The sequence below is a fragment of the Xiphophorus hellerii genome, chromosome 18 (genome assembly GCF_003331165.1).
Source record: "Xiphophorus hellerii strain 12219 chromosome 18, Xiphophorus_hellerii-4.1, whole genome shotgun sequence".
NCBI classification, from domain to species: domain Eukaryota; kingdom Metazoa; phylum Chordata; class Actinopteri; order Cyprinodontiformes; family Poeciliidae; genus Xiphophorus; species Xiphophorus hellerii.
Window position 1 is genome coordinate 1,151,947 of NC_045689.1, and position 17,968 is coordinate 1,169,914.

Below are 17,968 nucleotides of genomic sequence, written 5' to 3' on the forward strand. Positions count from 1 at the left end.
CATAAAACCTGAACAAAGGGGTGGGAATACTTTCCCCTGCTCTCCATCAGAACCCGTCCGACCCGCTTCCTTCAGAACCACGTTTCACTCTTGAATGTTAACTTTCTTTAACCAGTAAAACTAAAACTAAATCACTTTGAGATTAAAAGATCAGACGTCGACACATTTAGTAACTCAGTAACTGATGGGGTGTTTAACTGATTTCTGAGTGAAACACCAGAACCTGAACAGTGAACAGTTCATTTCCCCAGAGATTCAACCAGAGACTTCAGACGTCAACATGTGAACATTTATTAATAAACTGAATATCTGACCTGTGCTAACTGTTTCACATGAATGTAAATCCCTTCTGACCTGGGAACACCTGGACACTGATGGGAAGTTCCCCAGGTGGGAACTAGAGGAGCAGACCGGCTTCAGTGGTTCTCCAGCATGAAGCTGCGGATCTCCTGGAAATCCTGGAAAACCTGGAGATCCTGGATCCGGACCGGTTCACAGTTTATTCATGCGACACGTTTGGTTGGGAGCCAGAATTCAAAGACCTGACAGATCATGAAAGCACTAAAAGCAGAACAGAAGGAGAGCGGAGCGTCCGGGGCCGGCGGCCCTCAGTGCTCCAGGCGGCCCAGGAACCGCAGGTTGAGAATCTTCAGCTGGTCGTCCAGCTCCATGCGGACGATGCCGTCGTCTCCATCGATGCTCAGCAGGATCCCTGTGGCCTCGCGGTCCTCCCCCAGGATCACCTTCACCTGGAAAACAGGACGGAGTCAGCTCCGCCACCCGTAACCATGGCAACAGCAGAGGAAGAGCGAGGCCCAGGTCCGGTTCTGGTGGACTCACCTTGTTGTTCTTGGTCGGGGTGACGGGTTCCAGATGGTCGCTGCTGACGCTCACCACCTTCTCAGAGTCCTGCATGAACACGGAGCACATCCCGCCCTGCAGACACGAGGTTCGGTCAGCAACCGGGCCGGTACCGGGTCGGTACCAAGTCGACCCGATACGGGCCACACTCCAAAATAAACCGTCCCATTTTCCCTCCTCGAGTTTTAACTTTAATGAAAATTAAAGTTCAGTCTGGTTCGTTTGTCTTCCTTCTTAAAGTGACGGCGTCCCGACGCGGATCAGACAGAACCTCATCAGCCCACCCCAAACGGACCAGAACTTTTCATTCCACTACTAAAACTTCTAAAACATGATTTTCACATGCAGAAACTTTCATTCAAGCATAAAATCATTTACTTTTCAAACCCTCATAAGGCTGAAATGCGGCATGAACACGGACGATGAAAAAGAAGAAACATTCAAAATGTAGAAACGCAGCAAAAAAGCGACGGCGTCCGCGCTGCGCGTTTTCTTAAAGCGACGGCGTCCGCGCTGCGCGTTTTCTTAAAGCGACGGCGTCCGCGCTGCGCGTTTTCTTAAAGCGACGGTGTCCGCGCTGCGCGTTTTCTTAAAGCGACGGCGTCCGCGCTGCGCATTTTCTTAAAGCAACGGCGTCCGCGCTGCCTGTTTTCTCAAAGCGACGGCGTCCGCGCTGCCCATTTTCTTAAAGCGACGGCGTCCGCGCTGCGTCTGCTCTGACAGCGTTCCTGTTCCTCTTGTGCGTTTTGTAGTTTGCATCTTCATGCGTTGCCAGCGAGTTTTCACCGTCTGCCACGGTTATTGCTTTTTTGTCATCTAGTCTGTAACGAGATGTTTGGGCTCCTGGTTCCGGTCGGGTCCAGTCGGGCTCACCGTAACGCTCCGGATCACTCCGACCTGTCCCATCAGGTCCATGAAGGAGTCTTTGACCCGGACCAGGATGTCGGTGGTCACCCAGTCGCCGCTGCCTTGCTCGATGTTGGATCCGGGGGTGTGGGGATTGTATCCTCCAGGAGAGGGCGCTCCGGGCGTCATGGGGCTGTAGCCCACGGGGCTGGGGCTCGGGCTGGCCTGCAGGGGGCGATAGAGAACACAGAGCGTTTATGGCTGGGTTCTGCCGGACCCGAACATCGCTGAGAGCGCGTTCCCACCTGGTAGGCCATGGGGGAGGGGGTGGGGTGGTAGCTGGCCGGGGAGTGCGTGTTCTGGAAGCCGACAGGTGAGGGCGCCACCTGGTGGTAGCTCTGGGGACTGGGGCTGGGCTGGTAGGAGCCCTGCGGCGACGGCGCCGCGTATGGCGAGTACTGCTCCGGGTTGTACCTGAACACAACGCAGACGTTACAGGACGTCCAGGCGCCTCCTGCTGGCCGGGACGAGTACTCACATGGCCGGCGTTCCTGGGGTCTGGGGGTTGTACTGGGGGTTAACCTGAGGGGAGGGGACCTCTGGGTAACCCGGTGTCTGGGGGTTGGGGGTCCCGCCGTAGCCCTGCGGCGACGGCGACGGCTCGTCGTCGAAGCCGAAGTCGTACTCTTCGTCGTTCCTGCAGGTGGGAGAAAAACACGGAGGGCGGATGAAGAAGGAGCGGTTCTGGTTCTGGTTCTGCCGGTCCGGGTCGGGGTTACCTGGAAGGTGTGTTGGGGTTGCTGGGGTCCCAGGCGCCGCTCTGACCAGGAGTCCTGCTCCCATCATGCAGTGGGGTCTGCGAGCCGTAGTGAGGCGTACGGCTTCCTGTAGGAAACAGAACCAGCAGACGGGTCAGAACAGAGATCTGAACCGGGTCAGAACCAGGCTAAACTATTCTTGTCACCATAATAAATTTTCCTGGATGATAAATGGTCCCAGAAGTTGTCGTGATAATCGATGATGTTGTTTTGAGACCAATTTCTAGCAATGGAATAATAATGGAAGAACATTTCTCAAATTTAAATTTAAATTCTCATGAACATTTAACACTGGAAGACATTTTAAATAAAACAGAAACAAATAAAATTAATTCTGAATTATCAGCTAGCAGAGACCAAAACTGAAAACTTTATCATCCAGTTTTTAGCAAAAACAGGAAATTAAGTTTAAATTTATCATGTGATTTAATTATTGGGTTGGCCTTTTATTTATGAAAACGTAGTTTCCCCTGCGCCTTCCTCACCGTGGATCCGTCTCAGTTTGTTCCCACTGAACTCTGAGGTTCAAGAGGTTCAAACCTCTTGAACCTCAGAGGTTTAAGAGGTTTCCCCCCATCAACGCTTCAGGGTCATGAAGACGTTTCTCAGTCACTAGTTTGGAAGCAAAGTTATTTCAACATGCTGGCTAAAGTTCAAACAGATAAATAAATGTGGGTAACCATGGCAACCGGCGACAGTATAAAGGCGAGCCAGCTCTTTCTGCAGTCTGCCGTGTTTACAATCAAATATTTCCTCTGTGACGCAGCTCCAGAACCAGAACCGAATGTTTCTGGGACAGCAGAATGAACTCTGACCCCAGCAGCCTGTGATTCCGTCTCACCGTCGTGCATGGGCGTCTGGGAGCCATAGATGGGCGTCCTGGAGCCGGCGCCGTACATGGGGGTCTGGGAGCCGAACATGGGGGTGCGTCCGTGGGCCGAGGTCGACCCGGTGTGCCTCTTCGCTCCCCTGGATGGAGGGAAGACGGAGAAATGAGATGCAGCTGCGACACAAACACAGGAAACGGCAACAAACCGCAACAAGCTGCTCTGGACCGCCAACAACAGAAACAGGAAGTAAAATCCTGGGAGTATCAGTGTAAGAACAGCAGAAATAATCTAAGACAATCAGCAAAAACAGGAAATAAACGAGGTCATTAATGTTTCTCTGCTCAGATGCACCAGATTTTATTAACCCCAAAAATCACAGAAATTCATGCATAAAACAGATCAGAGGCTTTTTCACAACATGGAGAGCTGAGTTCAGTGAAGACTTTCTGCAAAAATGGTCGACATTTTTAAAGTGCTGCTAACTCCCAGCTGTAGGGGGCAGTATTTCTTCAAGCCTACATGTTTTTAAAGAACCAAAATGCGTCTACCTTAACCCTAACAGAACCAAAGTTCTACAGCTTCAGATTCACAGACAACCAAACCCAAATTATTACAGGAACCACGCAGGTTCAGAACCGGGTCAGAACAGGAGATAAATGATGCTGAGCATGACCCCCAGAGGGAGTACAGAACCAGAACCAGGAGCTCTGCAGGGCTGCATGGTGGGACGGGTTCTAAATGACTGCCAGAACTTTTCAACCCGTTTCCACTGGATTCATTTTAATATGAATCCGTGAAACTGATACAGCTTCAGAAACTGAGACAGGAAATATTACATCACAGAAAACCATCACAATAAATGTTAAAGCAGAACTGAAATCACCCAGTCAAACACAAAACAGCCCATTAAGCCTAAATAACTGTTTTTAGTGTTTCTGTGGTTTTGGGGGGCGGAGTTACCATCTGCTACCGTCCTGCATTCCCTGTGCCTCCGAGCGCTACGGACACGAGCGCAGAGAATCGGAGTCGCATTTCTCAGGTCAAAAATATTTAAAGATATAAAAACTTATACCTATATTATATACCTGTATCTGCCTGCCTAGCACCAATAGCTAGCACATATGGCTAGCTAACAGGTGTTGGCCATATGTGCTAACAGGTGTGCTAACAGGTGTTAGCTAACAGGTGAAAGCTAACAGGTGTTAGCTAGCACATATGGCTTGGATTTCAGCCAGGAATGAAATCTCTTTTGGTAGCTGGAAATGTCTTGAAATATTTATTACCTTGAAAATGTGACTTTAAATCTAGTAGCTTGTTTCTTGTTTCTTAATACAATTTTACAAAAGAAAAATGAAATAACCAAAATATGCTGTTGGACTCCTTTGCATTTAAAAAGTTCAGATTCTAATTGTGCTGTAAATATTTTCAGGGAAGCTGAAAAATGAAACTCCAGTCGGTTTTTCTACAAGCGAATCTCTGAGTCGGCATGATGGGATCGTTGTGTTGAAACGCATCAAACATTTTACCACCAGGTTCTGCTCATCGGGCCGCATGTGGACCCACCAGCTCTAATGCTGCTCCTCTGTTTGATAAGATCCAGCCACCGGACCTCTACCTGAACAGAACCGGGTCAGAACCTCGGCAGCCGATCTGTGCGTACGTACATGGTGGTCAGCCTCTGGCGGTCCACAGAGATGGTCTGGCAGGTGGAGTGCAGCTCCACGCGGGCCGTGGACTCCGTCGCGTCCTTCACCACGCCGATGTATCCTGAGAAACCGAGTTCAGACCCGTCAGAACCACAGGGACACAGATCGGACCCGACGGTGCACAAAGCCCTCTGTCTGACCTTTGTAAGGACCCTGGGAGATCCGCACCGTCTGACCAATCAGCTCGTTGTCTCTGCGTCCCCGGCCACGCCCAAATCCTCCGCCGCCTCCGCCGCCGCCCCTCTGCTGAGCACCTGGAGGACGGAGAGGACAGGAGAGAGAGAGGACAGGGGAGAGAGAGGACAGGAGAGAGAGGACAGGGGAGAGAGAGGACAGGAGAGAGAGGACAGGGGAGAGAGAGGACAGGAGAGAGAGGACAAGAGAGAGGACAGGAGAGAGAGGACAGGGGAGAGAGAGGACAGGAGAGAGAGAGGACAGGGGAGAGAGAGGACAGGAGAGAGAGGACAAGAGAGAGAGAGGACAGGAGAGAGAGGACAGGGGAGAGAGAGGACAGGAGAGAGAGGACAAGAGAGAGAGGACAGGAGAGAGAGAGGACAGGGTTGAAGCCATGTTTCATGTTTACTGCAGGCTGATAATCAGAATAATCGTCTCAACAATAATTAATAAAACTGTGTAAATATTCCCACGCAGAGAACATCCGTCTTGTTTACATGTACAGAAACATTCAGTCAGGTGAGACAAACTCACTGCAAGACAACCACAAGTTTACATACCCCAATAAAAAGACACAAGCACCTTTTATTCCTCACCGTTTAAAGTTAAATCAGAAACAAACGTCTGTGGTTTCAATGAAATTATTTCTATTAAAACACCTCAATAAGGAGAGAAAGAATCTGAATTCATTTATTAAAGTTTACATCCAGAATGGTTTTGGAATCTTTGTTTGTACTGGGGGTATGTAAACTTGTGGTCTCCAAAGCGTTTCGCTGCGGCTGCACCCACCTCCGCCGCCGTGGTGCATGGGGCTGCTGATCCGGGGGCTCATCGGGGCGAACCCCCCCACCGTGAAGTTGGTCACGTCTCTCGGCTGAACGCAGCAAAAAACACAGAAGAAGAAGAGAAACGCTTTCAGAGGCTGCGGTGGTTCAGAGCAGCTGCACGTAAACAAGCAGAGGAAGAGACGAAAAACAGCTGGAGGCTTTCAAACATCGGGCCAACGCCGCCCACTGGAGACCAGCTGCTGGTTCCCAGTCTAATGAGAGGCCCAGCTGCTGGTTCCCAGTACCAATGAGAGGCCCAGCTGCTGGTTCCAGACCCGGCCTACCTTGGAGCCTCCGGCCAGAACCAGATGTCTGGTCTTACAGACGAACATCCCTCCGTTCTCCACCAGCTTCTTGCAGTGCAGGAAGGCGAAGCCACGGAACAGATGGCGGATCTCCCCTTCACGACCCTGGAACCACCAACCAGAACCAGAATCAGAACCAGAATCAGAACCAGAACCAATCTTCCTGAAGGTTTCCTCACCGAGTGCGGCCCGTCGATGACCTTCACGATGTCCTTGACGTGGATGTTGTTCTGCTCGGAGTCCAGCGCCACGGCGAAGCGGTTGTCCTTCCTGCGGTTCACCGCCTGGTGGCGCACCGTCAGAACCTTCCCGTGCATGTTCAGAACCTGGAACGTCTCCCTCTCCAGCCGGACGATGACGCCCACCGTCTGCGGGTCAAGCTGCACCAGCTCGCCCCATTCATGCTGCCCCCCGACGTCCACGCCCGACGCCGTCTCCGAGCAAAGCTGCAGGTCTCTGGGCAGCACCTTCAGCTGCAGGCGGAGAGAGGGGAGTCAGGGCGAGCGAGGGGCGGAGTCAGGGCTGGCGAGGGGCGGAGTCAGGGTGGGTGTGGTCTCACCTCGTGCATGGTGAGGTCCGAGAAGAGGATGACGAAGTTCTCCTCCACTCTGACGATGAGGCCGGTATCGCCCTCGTAGCGCCCGGCAATGACCTTCACGTGGTCGCCCATCCGGAAGTACTTTCTGAGCTCGTGGGCGGGGAACTCCAGCGGGTCCTGCTCGGGAGACGGAGACGGGGTGAGCGGAGGAAGAGGAGGCGGAGCCTCGGCTACCTGCAGGGCGGTCAGGAGGAAGCACCTTCAGGTCTTCGTGTTTGGGCAAGATGGTGATCTTGTTGCCGTCGACGCTCAGGATCTTCCCCTGCAGGTTGATCAACTCTCCCTCACACACCTCCACGTTGTCCCCGGCCTGCAGGTTGTGTTCACGCTCCTTACCTGCACACACACACACACACACACACACCATTAAAGTACCTACCAATGGAAAGTAGGAAGTAAGGAATTAAAGACAGAGACCCCTGGTGGGCCACAGAGGTACTGCAGGGCTGTTAGATTTCTGATTAGTCGTTTCTGTAAACGGTGGCGGTTCGTCCAATGAGAGAGTGATGATGTCATACCCGACTCGGTGACCACTTCCAGGTCGATCCCCTCTGGCTGGTCTTCAAACTTCTCCAGCTCCGACAGCGTGGGCTTCACTCCGTCTGTGATCTGACATAAACACAGCAGAACCCGCTGTTGTACGGGCCGGTACCGGGACCCGCCGTACTTCGGGCCGGTACCGGAACCAGACGGAGTGGACTCACCACGGCGGACATGGCGAAGCTTTTGAACAGAAAGCCTTTGCGACTGTAACGGTTCCCCTCAAAGATCATGAAGTCTCCATCATGGCTGACCTCCCCACCCAGAGACCTGCGGCAGAGATCATCATTCAGACCGGATCCGCTCACCAGAACCAGAACAGGGAGCATACCTGATCTTCTCGGCATCAAACAGGCGCTGCGCAGGCCTCTTGAACTTCTTCCTCTTGGCGTACCAGTCCTTCTACAAACCACACAGGTCTGAATCAGAACGCAGCTCCACAGGAGGAGACCGACCAGAACCAGAACCAGAACCCACCAGACTCATCTTGGCCTTGATCCGGTCCAGGTCGATGCGGGGAATCATCTTCAGGGAGATTGTGTTCTGACTGGGCTCCACGTAGTCCACCTGGAGACACACAGGTCACCATGACGACAGCAACACCTGGCGCCCAACACAGCTTCCTCTGAGCTCCCCGACACTTTCACTGCAGCCTAAAGGTCAAAGGTCCCCGACACTTTCACTGCAGCCTAAAGGTCAAAGGTCCCCGACACTTTCACTGCAGCCTAAAGGTCAAAGGTCCCCGACACTTTCACTGCAGCCTAAAGATCAAAGGTCCCCGACACTTTCACTGCAGCCTAAAGGTCAAAGGTCCCCGACACTTTCACTGCAGCCTAAAGGTCAATGACCGACAGAACGTCCTGCAGATGTCAGCTCTAATGCTGGAGACTGAAAAACTGGAGGGAAGAAGGAAGGAAGCAGTTCTACCGGTCGTTACCCGGGCGATGTGGTTACCTGGGCGATGTCGTCCTTGTACAGGCCTCTCTTGAGCCGGACCCAGCTCTTGGGCTTCAGGTTGGTGACCTCCTTGACGACCTTCAGAACGTCGGTCATCTCCTTGATGGGAACCATCTGCTGGTTCCACAGGCCCATGCGCAGGTTGCCGATGCCCTCGATGGCGGCCTTCACGTGCGTCTGCTTGTACGACTCCACGTAGATGTAGCCTTTGACGTGGTCGGGCGCCACCACCGACTTGATCTGGAGAGGCTGCAGGCAGGCGGCGCGAGGAGCAGTCAGCCATTGGTCGGTTTGAACCCTCTCTACCAATCAGAGCTCAGCCTGAGGTCAGGTGACATCTTACCGTGTCAGTGAACTGGTAGGCGATGAACTTCCTCATCAGAGCGATGGCGGTCGCCCTCTCCTCGCCAATCTGCACACAGAAAGCTTGGACGATCAGAGAGAGTGTGTGTGTGCGTTTGTTTCTAATACCTTGTGGGAACCATTTTCCTGACATATACTACGTTGTGGGGACCCACTGCTTCTTGTGGGGACTGAAGCCTGGTCCCCACAAGGGGAAACGCTGTTTTTGGGTCAGGAGTCAGATTTAGGACTACAGTGTGAATTGAGTTTTGGTTAGAGTTAGGTATGTAATGGGTAGGGTTAGGTATGTAATGGGTAGGGTTAGGTATGTAATGGGTAGGGTTAGGTATGTAATGGGTAGGGTTAGGTATGTAATGGGTAGGGTTAGGATAAGGTTAAGGTTTAGGCTGTAGAAATGAATGGAAGTCAATGGAAAGTCCACGCAAAGATAGCTGTGCAAACATGTGTGTGTGTGTGTGTGTGTGTTTCCGCACCTTACATTTCACGGTCCACAGGTTTGGGTCCCTGCAATATAAAACAAGATGAAAGGCTCATGACATCATCGAGGGTCTTGATGCCGATTGGTCGAATAATTGTTTACATACTTGACTCCAGGAAGTAGCTGCTGCTGGGTGATGTCATCAGAAAGCTCCTCTGGACCTCCGGCATAACTAAACCACAGAAGAAGAAAAACATGGCCGTTTTGTTGACCTCTTTTTGTTCTACCTTGTGATCAAAACGGAATTCTTCCTTTAAACTAACTTTCTCTGGACGACTAAGGTTGGTGTTCTGATCACCAACTGTTATTTTATAGTTTGTTTGGAGAGAAACTTTTCAGCCTTAAAGAGGAAATTAAATCAGTGTTTCCATGGTGACTGGCGAACACGCCTGTCTACATGTGGCCTCAGGAATGAATCTGCTGCTGGTTTTCTACTGTGAAACCAGGCAGGGTGAAAATTTAAGCCAGTTATTTATTTTAGAGAAAACTTGATGGCTGCAAACAGGCAGAGTCACCAGACTATGGAGAGGTGAGCAGATCGTTAGTGAAGGAAGAAAACACGGCAGCTGGAGATTTATTCCTGCATCACGACTTCATTATCGCATTATTACGACTTCGCTGCGCCAGTCTCGTGTCATTACGTCATCCTTGCTTCATCAGTCTCGTATTGCAAAATCATTCTTGATTGATTAGGACTTTCTCGAACTTCCCAAATGTATTCTTGTAGTTTCGCATCATTACTATCACTTTATAGTTTTAATTTCATCACTACGTTATTCTCGTGTCAGTCTGGTACTACCGAATTATTATTGCATCTTTCTGCCTGTGGCATTATTATGACTTTATTCTTGTATCAGTTTTGCATCCTGAAATGATTCTCCCATTATTACGTCTCTATTGTCATATGATTGTGACTTTATTATCGGACCCATTCTGTCCCAGTTTTCCTGTTGAGGCAGACAGAGTATGTGTCAGTGTGGGAAGCTGCAGCCAGAAACCCTGAAGAACCTGCAGACGTTTTCTGGGAACTGGGAAATCCCTGAAGAGAAGCTGGATTTGAACCAGAACACAGTGAGGAGAGGCGGTGAATGAAGAGCAGAAGGTTTCAGAGTCCAGTACTCACTGCTCTCCCACGGAGGACTTGGCGTATTTCCTCATGTAGTATTCGCCCAGCGCCTCCTCCCTGGAGTCCCTGAAACACAAAGAGTGAGTGAGGAAAGCTGCTGCTGGTCGGCAGCAGACTGCCAAGGTCAGACACTAAACCAGGTTCACACGCTGTTCTGCTGCAGGGAAACGAAATGGTGCAGAAACCGAGAAAAAGTATTCACCGCTAAACTCAACAACCACCAGCAGCTTGCAGTAACTGCCTTCCACACTGATGTGGTTTTTCTGCTGGTTTTGAATTTTTCTAGATGATTTGATGCATTTTAAGCCAATCAGAAGGAAGTAGCTTAAAATTATTTAAATTAGTAATTTTATCTGCAGGTTTGGCTTTTTAATGTAGTTTAATTAAAGTTTATTTGTGACAGAGATGATTACTTTTCCCCTAAACGAATGAAATGATCCTTTTCTGTACTTATTGAAGATCATTTTATCTATCGACGCTCTTCACAGGTTCTACCTCCAGAGGTTCTGCAGCCGCCTGGATCCAGAGTGGTCTTCATCCAGAACCACGTGGTCCAGGTTGGAAGCTGGTGGAAAAGGAGAACGTTTCACCATTTGTTTATTAGAACCAAAACATGGAGTCAATAATGTCTGAGATGAGAGAAACTGACCTTCAGCCTCTTCTGCTCAGGATCCGCCAGCGAGGAAGAGGAGGAAGAACAGAGACGAGTCAGCAAACAGGAAGTGATCAGCAGGAACAGTGATGGAGGCAGGAAGCACGACACGAGAAGCACGATGAGAGGAAGCCCTATTAATAATGAGTTTATGAAGCCGAGCCGCCCGGATCAGAACCTCAGGCTGCAGGACCAGGACGCCTGGAGGACCAGCCGACCGGAACCAGGCTTCTGCTAAACCGACCGTAAAGAAACAGGCAGGCAGAGGAGCTGCAGGCTCCACAGGACCCGGTTCCACCTGCTGCTCTGAACCGCAGCACGACGAGACAAGGAGCTGCAGAAGTTACAGCAGCGAGAAATCAGGAGATACCAGCTTCTCTCAGCCACAGCATTAGGAACAGCAACAGCTGTGATGTTTAGGAGCAGCGTGACCCCAACCAGCCACCATACAACCACCAACAGCACCGATCCTCTTTTTCTCTACCGATATCCGATAACTGCGGTTTAGTATCGGCTGATCCAGGAAAACAAACGTTTGTGTTTTAAACACAGACATAAATGAACTGAATTATTAATGTAATTAATAACTCTGCTCCAGGCCAGCACAGTTAAAAACAACAGGCTGGTCAAACATGGAAAAACAACGTTAATCTCTTCAGTCAGGAGAATAAAACATCAAATACGTCATAAAGAAAGTGACAGAAATAAATAGTAAAGCATGACGTCACTCAGAGCACAAGGCGTAGAGATAGACGGAATAGATCTGCTCTCATAGATCACACACACCGTCAATGATAACCGATCTAATTTTTTTTCCCAATATCAGAACCGATGCAGATATTAATATTGGATCGATTAATTTCTACCAAAATGTTTTAAATGGAAGGAGAGTAATAAGAAATCATAAAGTGTATGAAGTACAAACAACCAGCTGAAAAGTGCGGCGTGTGTCATGTTCATATTTTCTCTGTTGGATGTTCATGATGCAGCAGAAATGCGTTCAGCATAAATAACAGCATGAAATAAATGGATAATAATCGTGTTGATCAGAACCTGACTGATGGTCGTAATGTTGTGGCTGATTGCTGAAAGTTGCTCATTAAAGTCAAACAGCAGCAACTTATTGCCAGAAACGGTTAAAATGTGTCCAGGTCCGATGGACGAGTTAATCTGAAAGAGAAGCAGCTGGTCCTCCAAGGCTGAAAACCACAGAAGAAGAGCTGCTCTCACACAGGTGCAGCCTGATTTTTCCCTGAGTGCGGACTGACAGGCGCAGCTGTGCTGGGATGAGGTGATGGGAGGAGGAGGAGGAGCGGAGGGTTAATAAATGGACGACAGTAATGATCCATTCACTTCTAATGAGAGTCAGTGACAACAAGAGCAACAGCTTTACCGTTGGCTGGAGACAGCAATGGCCGCCGCAGGACAGAGAGAGGTCAGTTAGAGGTCAGGAGACACAGAGCCACACACACTCCCACACACACTCCCACAGAGCAACATTGCTGTAAACATTAGACCCCCATGTTGCTCCAATAAAGGAAACTCTCCATATAAAATGGATACGTTTTGTTTTGCGCTCCGAGTCTCTAACAGAGCAGAGAAGTTTATTTTATTTTGGATTTATTATATTCTGTTTGATCGTATTTTTCTATCATGTATGTTTTCTCTATTCCCCGTTACGTTTTGGACTCTAACATCACAGTACCACCTTAACTGGATCAGTTACAGAGCTGGGTCGTTTCATTCCACCGTCTCTAGCATCAAGACATCTTACATTTTATTTTGAAGGGTCATTTCCTGTTGTGTGTATAAACGTTAGACACAGCAAAGCGCTAAGCTACATGCTAACGTTAAAATGACAACACACTGTATTCCAGTCATGTATTTATTTTGTGTTGATATGAAGTCCTGGCTGCGTTTTGCTAGCAGTAGCATCGTGCCTTCTGCTAATGTTAGCACTGTATGCTAGCAGTTAGCGCCTGGAGAACCGTGTTTTGAGTTATTACAAGAACAGTTTGGTCTTGAGGAATAAATGATCCATATGCATTCAGTAGTGTTGTTGTTGCTAGCATTAGCTAACAAAGCTACGTTGAGGCTTTGTTTATGCTGTGGCGGCGCTCTCCAACATGTCAGGCTGGACGGACGACTCCGCCGTCACTCACGACTTTTAACCAATTTCTGCTCAGCTGGACAATAAAATCTCTGCTATCAAACTACAAAAAAAAGGTGCAGAGAGGAACGCTGTGCGACCTGCAGGGGGAGGGGCTTAATGCCCCTCATTGAAAGAGATGGCGCCAAAGTGAGCGTTTCTCAGATGCCGCTCAGATCAGAAAAGGGGAATGAGGCACTGCGCTAAGCAGGAAATCAGACCAAAACATTCCAGTTCTACTTTATATGAACCACAGTTGGATTATTTACATAAGAAACGAGTTTAAAACCAAGACGAGTTCACTTAACGCAGATTTAATCATCAACTTGTCTGAGCGGCAGAGCAGCCTCAGCTTCTGAGTGGTTTCCAGACTTCCTTGTGTTTTTTATCTCACCTTTCTCCAGAATGTCCTCTCCTCCTTCCGACCACCGATCCTCATCCTCATCTTCATCGTCCACATCTGCACAAACACACGGAGGAACAGGTGTGTGTTAAAGCTCCGCCCACCCTCCAACAACAGAACCACAGAGGAAGAAGAGTCGCCTCCTCGCACCGGCTTCGTCCAGGATGAACCCTCCGTGTTTCGGCTTCTTCCTTGGCCGGTCGTCGTCTTCCTCGTCCTCCTCTTCATCATACTCCTCATCATCATCATCCAGGTCCTCCCCCTCCTCATCAGCTACTTTATCGCTGCCCACAGGGCTGGCTGCCTCCTCCTGCAGGAAAGAACCCGGCCTCAGTGAGCTCAACGTGAGGATCTCAGACAAAACAAACTTTAACACCATCAGAGAAGCCGCCACAAGAAATAAACTATTTATTTGTAAACCGCAGAGAAAATTAAAAGAGAAAACAATAACAATAATAAAGCTGCCATATTTAAAGTGTAGCTTACTTTATTCAACACTGAACTAATTATTTTTGAAGACTTCTGAAAATTATTTTAGGACTTCAAAAAGTTGTCTACAGCAGTGTTTCCCAACCCTGGTCCTCAAGGCCCACGGTGCTACATGTTGTAGAGGTTTCCCTGATTCAACTGATTGCAGTTCAACAAATGCCTGTTAATCCGTCATCAATTGAAATCAGCTGGACTGAAGCAAGGAAATACCTAAAACATGCAGGGCAGTGAGTCTGGAGGACCAGGGTTGGGAACCACTGGTCTACAGATAAAACTGACACTGGTTCAAGTACAATAACAAGCAGGTAGTAATTACTTACATTTAAGTTGTTGTTTTAAAATTTACTCCTACTTCTAGGAGTAGCTTTCCTGCACCAAGCTTTTGACTTTTATTATTAAGCACTATTACTTTTAAATAACTTTACTGAATAAAGAACCACGTTTACACACCAGACAGAGAGAGTTTATGTTGAAGTGAGACCTCATGTTTATACACCAGCTTTGTTGTTAAATGTGTTGTTGAAAATAAACCATATCAATTGTGACTTATTTTATATATTTTACATATTTTTTTATATTTGAAAATTGGATTTTGAAAAATGTTTGCAATTATGGTATTAATTGTGATTTTAGTCGTTAAAATATCACAATTTGTATTTTTGTTTGTCTGACTAAATCTCTAGAATATTAAGCCAGATGTCATGATCAGTTCCCCAGTACAGTAATATAAACATGTTGAGGTAATATTACTCCTACTGGAACTGTTTTGCTCCTCTGGTGAACCAGTGTCTGCATAGGAAGGTTCTACAGCAACCTGCGATCTGGGAACGTGTTTAAAGTTGTGAACATTTGAGACTGACAGGGTTTTGGGTGAATCGGTGACTATTCCACCCCCTCTCCATCAGAAGCAGCTCACCTCATTCTCATCCACCTCCTCCGCCTCCCCATCGCTGCTCCGCTCGCTCTGGTTGTCAGAAAAGTCGCTGTCCTCGCTGTCGGACATCCTGTTGCACCTATGGACCGGTTACAGGACAGAAAGCACCATTAAACATCCGAACCGAGCCGAACTCCCGCTGAAAAACACAAGACTCGAGCTGAGCTAAGCTAACAAAGCATGCTAATGTAGATAGCATAACAAAAACAAGCCTCCTACGAACAGCTAGCCTCCATTTTCCCGCCTTCAACTCTTTTTCTCACCTGGTTCTATCCTCTGCTTCCGGGTTTATTCCGATAAAAGACGAATAATGGAAATTATCGAGGATTTTAATCTCTTGACGAGTGAGGTTTTACGTGAGAGCCGCGAGACTTCAGAAGCTGCCACAACTCTCGCGGGTTTTGGATTGATGATAGTTAAACAAATACAGAGGTCTCACTCTGCTGTTTTTTAATATGTACAAGAGAAAGGATTAAGAAAAAGTTTTAAACCATCAATTTATTTCAGGGGTCTTCAACTTGAGGTTACGAAGCAACGGTCTTTTCTTTTCTAAAGCCACATAAGAATGTTTTATTAATATAAACGCACTAAAGATTTTAGCATTTCTTCCGTATGCAATATCACTATACAATACCTACAACAAATGGTACAAGGCTTCTAAATCTAATTTAATTGTGAATTTGTACAGCTGGCTTCGTTCTTCAAAATAATTTTTATTCTTTCTTTGTAAAAGTTAAATATTCATTTTATTCTAAAGTAGAATACATTTGCCTTTGATTTAAGACATTTCATTCAGTACATATTCATGAAATTCATGTTGTGAATGCTTAATTTTCTTGCTACAAGGATGAACGTCTCATTGTTATCTGACCTAAAAAAGAAATTAAATATATATGAGGAAAATATTAGCAACAGACGGGAGCTCTTCATTCGTTAATGTGAAATATTCGCCCTAAACGAAATAACTGCCGAAATAACAAAGTGAAAATTCTAAAAAAAATTATCGTTTAAAACAATTAAAGTAAAAAATAAAAGTTCTGGTCGATAGTAAATGCCATAAGAAATGCTACCAGGAAACCTAAGAAAAGCCTTACTCTATCCGAGTGGTCACTCTCTCCACACATATCTCTGTTACGTCGCGACGTGCCCACGCTGGTTTACGTTTGTGTAAACGCAGCCAATCCTGAGCCGTGTTAAGGGACAGTCGGCGTGGCTGTTTTAGGATCCTGGAGGAATAGCAAATCCCGGCCCCGGATTAATCTCCTCTCTGCGGCGTTTCCTGTCCGGATCCCCGGAGATGAACAGCGTCGGGGAGGCCTGCACGGAGCTGAAGCGGGAGTACGACCAGTGCTTCAACCGCTGGTTCGCGGAGCACTTCCTGAAGGGGGACCGGAGCGGGGACCCGTGCACCGAGACCTTCCGGAAGTACCAGCGCTGCGTGCAGAAGGCCATCAAGGAGAAGGACATCCCGATCGACGGGGTGGAGTTCATGGGGCCCAACAAGGACAAACCTGAGAGCTGATGGAGCGGAGGAACTGGTTCTGGTCCGGTTCTGATCTGGATCCGGGGCCATGAGGCCCGCAGCCGGCAGCTGACTGGACCAGCGGGTCCCTGGAGCTTTGGGTTGTGCTTTAGGAGGCCTCTCTCTCTCTCTCTCTCACACACACACACACACACACACACAAACACACACACACACACACACACACACACACCTGGACTGGACTGAACTCTGACCTCAGCTGGTTGGACTGCAGTTGACTGAGTCCAGATCCTTGAGGCTGAGCGGGACGGGGTCACGTCTCTGACCAGATCTCTGTTTCCGGTTGATTTTCTGCATTCAAATATGAAAACTGATATTTTGTGCTTTTGTTGTTGCAGCCTGCTCATCATTTCACTCACAGCTTCAACCCGAACCGCTGATCGGTTCAGAGATAAATGCATGTTGACGGTTCTGATTGTTTGTAGGTGAATCTGCTCAGATAAGTGAGTTTTTACCTGAAGGTCTGACGCGCTGCGGTCTCCATGTCGACACGTTTCCATCCCAGCAGGGGAAACAAATTCATTTTTTAGCCATATTCAGATATTATCTGAATATTTGTTTGAGGTGTTTTTGTTGTTGCATAATATGTAGTTGATGAATAAAATTCTTGATCAATCTTTATGCTTTTGAAGTATTTTTTTTAACTTTAAAATATTCTGGTTTATTTATTTTGCTCAGAATAAACTCTAAAGCTCAGAGAAACAATTTATTCTCGCAATTTTTCCCCTTTTTGGGTTCAGAGCTTCACGCTGTTTCTCTGCCTGAGAGTCAAAATGTGAAAATCCCATAATTATAAAAGAATCTGGGGCGTGCTGTGGCGCAGCGGGTTAGCACGCCCCACGTTTGGAGGCTTTAGTCCTCGACGCGGACGTCGCGGGTTCGACTCCCGGTCCCGACGACCTTTGCCGCATGTCCTCTCCTCACCCTCCTTCCTGTCTGCCTACTGTAGAAAAAATACGAGCCGCTAGCGCCGCAAAAACTCTTCGGAGAAAAAAATTATAAAAGAATCCCATTAAAATCAGCCAGTGGATCTTGGGTAAGATTTTCCCTGAGCACTGTCTTGCAGGCCGCCTGCAGTGCTCAGTCGGGACTTTCATCTATAATTCTTACTGTTCAGTTTCTTCTAGATTTGATCTGTTCTCCTTTAATCGACACATAAACCTTCCTGCTGCTGCAGCAGAAAACTACGACAGTTCGACTGGGACGTAGAGGTGAAGAGGGTCAGTTTCACTTTAGATGTGTTTAAAGCTTAAATGTGTTTAATGTGTTTAAAGCTTAAATGTCAGGTGGGAACAGGGAGACGTTCCACTGCAAAACCCAGGACCTGCCTGGAGGTTCGGTGGATTCATCCAGAAACCGTCTGCGATTT

General features: G+C 48.1%; 2 protein-coding genes across 4 annotated transcripts; one reads left to right on the top strand and one right to left on the bottom strand.

Moving 5' to 3' along the window:
* Window positions 1-271: 271 nt before the first annotated feature.
* On the bottom strand, window positions 272-15,464 carry supt5h (SPT5 homolog, DSIF elongation factor subunit). Of its 3 annotated transcripts, none has more exons than XM_032590709.1 (30): window positions 15,320-15,464; window positions 15,039-15,135; window positions 13,784-13,943; window positions 13,625-13,690; window positions 12,475-12,480; window positions 11,079-11,090; window positions 10,925-10,994; window positions 10,427-10,495; window positions 9,410-9,475; window positions 9,299-9,329; window positions 8,806-8,874; window positions 8,460-8,711; window positions 7,983-8,072; window positions 7,837-7,907; window positions 7,670-7,775; window positions 7,484-7,574; window positions 7,165-7,301; window positions 6,927-7,082; window positions 6,547-6,840; window positions 6,347-6,472; window positions 6,025-6,109; window positions 5,202-5,315; window positions 5,020-5,122; window positions 3,367-3,494; window positions 2,487-2,592; window positions 2,246-2,404; window positions 2,013-2,181; window positions 1,735-1,932; window positions 841-936; window positions 272-749 (listed from the first exon to the last, which is right to left on the bottom strand). In XM_032590709.1, the coding sequence occupies exons 2-30, from the start codon at window positions 15,123-15,125 to the stop codon at window positions 609-611; spliced, it is 3,258 nt and encodes a 1,085-aa protein (XP_032446600.1). In that variant the 5' UTR covers window positions 15,126-15,135; window positions 15,320-15,464; the 3' UTR covers window positions 272-608. The 3 variants fall into 3 exon arrangements, with proteins under 3 accessions (XP_032446600.1, XP_032446599.1, XP_032446601.1); XM_032590708.1 differs by having other exon boundaries at window positions 15,039-15,195; XM_032590710.1 differs by lacking the exon at window positions 12,475-12,480 and having other exon boundaries at window positions 15,039-15,195.
* A 766-nt stretch (window positions 15,465-16,230) lies between these two features.
* On the top strand, window positions 16,231-17,220 carry triap1 (TP53 regulated inhibitor of apoptosis 1). Its single transcript, XM_032590718.1, has one exon. The coding sequence runs from the start codon at window positions 16,354-16,356 to the stop codon at window positions 16,576-16,578; it is 225 nt and encodes a 74-aa protein (XP_032446609.1). The 5' UTR covers window positions 16,231-16,353; the 3' UTR covers window positions 16,579-17,220.
* The last annotated feature ends 748 nt before the right edge of the window (window positions 17,221-17,968 follow it).